The 5,054-nt window shown below is 40.6% G+C and overlaps 1 protein-coding gene across 1 annotated transcript in view; it reads left to right on the top strand.

The window, feature by feature from the left end:
- Nucleotides 1–5,054, top strand: part of RCOR1 (REST corepressor 1) — a 46,008-nt gene that overhangs the window by 28,910 nt on the left and 12,044 nt on the right. The window contains exon 6 of the mRNA XM_008049360.2: nucleotides 2,872–3,066. Coding sequence (XP_008047551.2) covers nucleotides 2,872–3,066 — 195 coding nt within the window. The remainder of the gene's footprint in view (nucleotides 1–2,871; nucleotides 3,067–5,054) is intronic.

Raw genomic sequence — 5,054 nt, 5'->3', positions numbered from 1 at the left:
CCAGATGGGTCTCGAACCCGCAGGCTCAGGCAGTCCACTCACCTCAGCCTCCCAAAGGCGGGGGATTACAGGCTGAGCCACCAAGCCTTGCTACTGATGTCCTTCTTAAGGCATCAGCTCAGCAGACTAGAAAGTGGTGCCGGGGAGTCCAGGCAGCCTCGGGCCTCTGTTCAGCTGTACTGCCTCTGTGTCTGCACACACCCAGTCCTAAGGGGATCACAGGGAACTGCAGGGACTGTTACTCAGAAACAACAGTGTGGTCACACCATGGCGAGTCAGGACCATCACCTCACATTTGGTAACTGTTTCATCTCTCACAATTTGAAAGTTGTCATACAAGAGATTTTTAGTCTCCAGATTCAAGAGGCTCATGATTCTCTGCAATTGTACATGATTTTATATGTGTTCAAAGAGTTCTCAGCCGGGCTCGGTGGCTCAGCCTGTAATCCCAGCACTTTGGGAGGCTGAAGTGAGTGGATTGCCTGAGCCCACGGGTTCGAGACCTGCCTGGGCAACTTGGCGAGACCTCATCTCTACAATAAATCAAAAATTAGCCGGGCATGGTGGCGCATGCCTGTAATTCCGGCTACTTGGAAGGCTGAGGCGGAAGGATCGCCGGAGCCCAGCAGGTCGAGGCTGCGGTGGCCGGGAGTGACCACTGCTCTCCAGTCTGGGTGACAGAGTGAGACTCCAACTCAAAAAAAAAAAAGAGTTCTCTATCCCCCTTAATTATGAGTAGTTGTTTTAAACCAGGAAAAATAAAAGAATCTAGGTATATCTGAAGTTTAAGAAGGCATCAGTAATAATATGCTTTTTATAGACAAGGTGGGAAGTACAGCTAACAAAAAGAAGAAAAAGTGACTTAGGATATTATCACCCGTAATCACTGTCAACATTTTGGTGACTTCTCCCAGATATCTCTCTCTGTAAAACGTATGTGCCTGGCTGGGCTCGGTGGCTCAGCCTGTAATCCCAGCACTTCGGGAGGCCAAGGCGTGTGGATTGCCTGAGCCCATGGGTTCAAGACCAGCCCAAGCAACTTGGCAAGACCTTGTCTCTACCATAAATAAAAAATTAGCCGGGCATGGTAGTACATGCCTGTAGTTCGACCACTTGGAAGACTGAAGCAGAAGAATCGCTGGAGCCCAGTGATTGATGCTGGGGCGGCCATGAGGGTGCCACAGCACTCTACCGTGGGCGACAGAGTGAGACTCCAACTCAAAAAAAAAAAAAAAATGTATGTGTCTATATATCACATAATTCTCAATCTATTTACTTTTTTTAAATGCTAGAATGAGGGTCTTACTATGTGATTTTTAAAAAATAACCTTTTAAAATTTATCTGAAATATATTTTTATGTTAGATACAATACTTAGCTGTTCTATCCTATGAATTTTTCATAATTGAGTTAAGTAGTTTTATGTGGATTTCTACATTGTTTGTTTCCCCTGGTTTTTGCTTTTATAAATAATGCTGCCTTGATTATCACATAATTAAATATTAGTGCATTTTGTTTTTTCATTAGAATTAATTCCTAGAAGTTGAATTGTTGAGTCAAAGTGTTCTAGAAACATTTTAAAGGCTTCTTTTGTTATATATCACCAAATTGGAAATTCATACTTCTTTCTGGATGGCACTTTTGCCAGATTTATATGAGTGGCACTCATATTACAAGATCCAGAGTGTTGGTTACATTAGACTGGGAAATCAAGTTGTACTTGGAGTTTTTAGTAGGGTTTGTTTTGATGTATTGTTATTTATTGTGTTCTTCAATGGAATATTTTTAATGAAAGAGTAAAAACTTGGTTTTATATCAATTTCTGTAATTCTTATTTATAGTACAATTTTTGATTCAAAAGAAAAAAATGTTTAAATTAAGTACTAAAATGTTATTAAAATAGACATGTGGTCAGTAAGTGATCTTTATTAAATAGCATCGTGCTATACAGAGCATAGTTTATGGTCTACTAACATTTTTATATATTGTTTATTACCACTTATTCAAGAAATTATCACTGCCATCATAATTAACATTGTCTTTAGCTCGGTCTTTTAAAATATGAAGCAAAAAGCCATATGTTCAACTTTATCAGTGTAATGGTAATACACTAACAAGATGAGATTGTAAAACTTCTTGTTCTTAAAGTGGTTACCAGTAAGACATATTCTTTTCCTTGCCAGATTTCACTGTTTCATTTCTAAAGGTTTTGGGTCCCATCCAAGTACTAACCAGGCCTGACCCTGGTTAGTACTTGTGAGATCAGAAGAAATTGGGCACATTCAGGAGGGTGTGACTGTCGACCATTTCTGAAGATTATGGTTTTGCAGAAAACACTTAAAAACTTAATAGCAGTCATGTATTTTAAAATGACAACATGAGTATTTTTAGAGCAAGTTACATAAGTTGCACTTAAAATTAAGTGTCCAAAAAGAAAAGATGTGTATCCTGAGGACTGCTCTTAGGACAAAGTAGCTCCCTATTCATCTACCTGCATATCGTACATGCAGACACACACACACACACACACACACACACACACACACACACACAATATATATGTATATCTGTAGCCACAGTGCTCACCAGAGAATACATATAGGTTTTTTTTTTAATTTCTATATTACTACAGAAAGCTGAGTATTCTTATTCTCAGAGGCTTAAAGTGATAGAGTTAAGGATGTATCTGTGTAAGAAGAGAATAGAGTACATTGGAAGTGTTTAGCCAAAAGTCAAAAGCCTAAAATGGGTTGTGATTCTTATATGGCATTAGATTGTTTTGGTGCCATGGTAAGGAAATAAATGTGTTTATTACTGATCACTTGACATTTTTATTTCTTAGTTTCATTTATCAAATATGTATATCATCCAGGTACCCCCTACTGAGACAATTCCTCAGGTCAAAAAAGAAAAACATAGCACACAAGCTAAAAACAGAGCAAAAAGGAAACCTCCGAAAGGAATGTTTCTTTCTCAAGAAGACGTGGAGGCTGTTTCTGCGAATGCTACTGCTGCTACCACGGTGCTGAGACAACTAGACATGGAATTGGTTTCAATCAAACGACAGGTACCCATAAAGCCCAGTCTTGGGTAAAGAGTTGTTAACTAGCACTTTACAGTTCCTTCTGTTTTTTGTACATGTGGATGTTCTCTTTCCACAAATCTCAAAAGGGCATTTTATTTCTAGGGAATTGGACAGATTTGCGTTATTAGCCCATTTGTTCTTTTTAATTAACTTATAAATTGATGTATTACATATATAGAAGCGCTTATGGATATTACGTTTATATACTCATGTGTGTCTCAGTGATTTTTTTTTCACAACATGAGCACACCCAGGTAATCTCTATCCAGATCAAGAGATGGGATGTTGCCTCCAAAGCCCACTCATTTTCCTTCCTAATCACTGCTCCCCTCTAATGTACATTCCCTCCACAGCTCCACTTACGTCCCCTTTTTCAATATCCGACTTCTCCCAGCATAGTTGTCCACTATTCTGATTCTTTTTTCTTTTTTTGAGTTGGAGTCTCACTTCGTCGCCCAGGCTAGAGTGCAGTAGCACGTTCAGGGCCACCCCAGCATTGACCTGCAGGGCTCCGGCTATTCTTCCACCTCAGCCTTCCAAGTAGCCAGAACTACAGGCACGCCCTATAATCCCCAGCTAATTTTTGATTTTTTGTAAAGATGAGGTCTCACTGAGTTGCCCAGGCTGGTCTCAAACCTGTGGGCTCCCAAAGTGCTGGGATTACAGACTGAGTCACCAAGCCCGGCCTATTCTGATTCTTAAAACCACAGGTGTTTTTGGTCCATTTTTGGATTTTACATAAAGAAAAATCATGATGTTATTTCCTTTACATCTGGCTTTCTTTAAACACGAGAGCCATCCAAGTAGTGTAGGACCATCATTCTAGTCTGTTCTTTCTCATTGCTGTGTAAATATCCTACGAATTAGCCATTTTACTATTGGTAGACATTTGGCCTATTTCTGATTTTTGGCCATTGCAAGTAATACTGCTGGGAACATGGCTTTTGATTCGTGGTGCCTTGTGTGTGCATCTCTGTTGGGCACATCTCTGTGTGTCCTTAAGAGTAGAATTACTGGGGTTTTAGTGTGCATGTCCAGCATTAGAAAACAATGCCAAGCAGTTTTGCAAAGTGGTCTTGTCAATTGATATGCTTTGGTTGCACCACCTCAAGGGTTCCCAGCTGCAGCAGTATTGACAGTTCGGGCTGTCCTGTGCATTGCAGTATGTTTAGCAGCATCCCTGGCTTCCACCCACTAGATGATAGAGAGTAGCACCCTCCTCCGCCAGTTGTGACAACAGAAACGTCCCCAGACATTGCCAAATTATCTCACATGGGCAGAATTGTCACCAGTTGAGAACCTGCGGTCTACATCATTGCCAAATTCTGGTAGTCTTTTAATTTAGCCTTGCTAGTGGGTTTATAATGGTATCTCATTGTACTCTTCATTTTACAATTCCCTGGTAACTGAGGTAGATCACCTTTTCATTTGTTTGTTGGCCATTTAGATATCCTCTTTTGTGACATGTCTACTCAAGCCTTTATACATTTTTTCCTACTGGACTGAATGTTATCCTGTTGGTTTATAGGTGTTCTTTATTCAGTTTCTCTGTTGTTTTATACCTACTTATATTCTAACACTTTGCACTTAGATGTCCCCTCTCGGGATAGAAGTTGCTGGTGATTCTGCAGGACAAACTTATGCCAGCACAGGTTTTTCAGAAATGTATGTTTTCCTGAAATTTTCCATTCAAATTGCACCAAAGAGCAAATAAAGAGATGGAATATGTACTGAGATATACATTTTTTAAAAATCAGCTGGCAAGCCGGGCTCGGTGGCTCAGCCCGTAATCTCACGCTTTGGGAGGCTGAGGTGAGTGGATTGCCTGAGCCCACAGGTTTGAGACCCACCTAGGCAACTCTACAATAAATAAAAAAATCAGCCAGGCATGGTAGCGTGTGCCTGTAGTTCCAGCTACTTGGAAGGCTGAGGTGGAAGGATCCCTGGAGCCCAGCAGGTCGAGGCTGCGG

The sequence above is a fragment of the Carlito syrichta genome, unplaced genomic scaffold (assembly GCF_000164805.1).
Source record: "Carlito syrichta isolate Samal-C Ts95f unplaced genomic scaffold, Tarsius_syrichta-2.0.1 Scaffold132761, whole genome shotgun sequence".
Lineage (NCBI taxonomy): Eukaryota > Metazoa > Chordata > Mammalia > Primates > Tarsiidae > Carlito > Carlito syrichta.
Note: the sequence above shows the minus strand (reverse complement) of the source record. Positions and strands in the feature narration are given on the sequence as shown.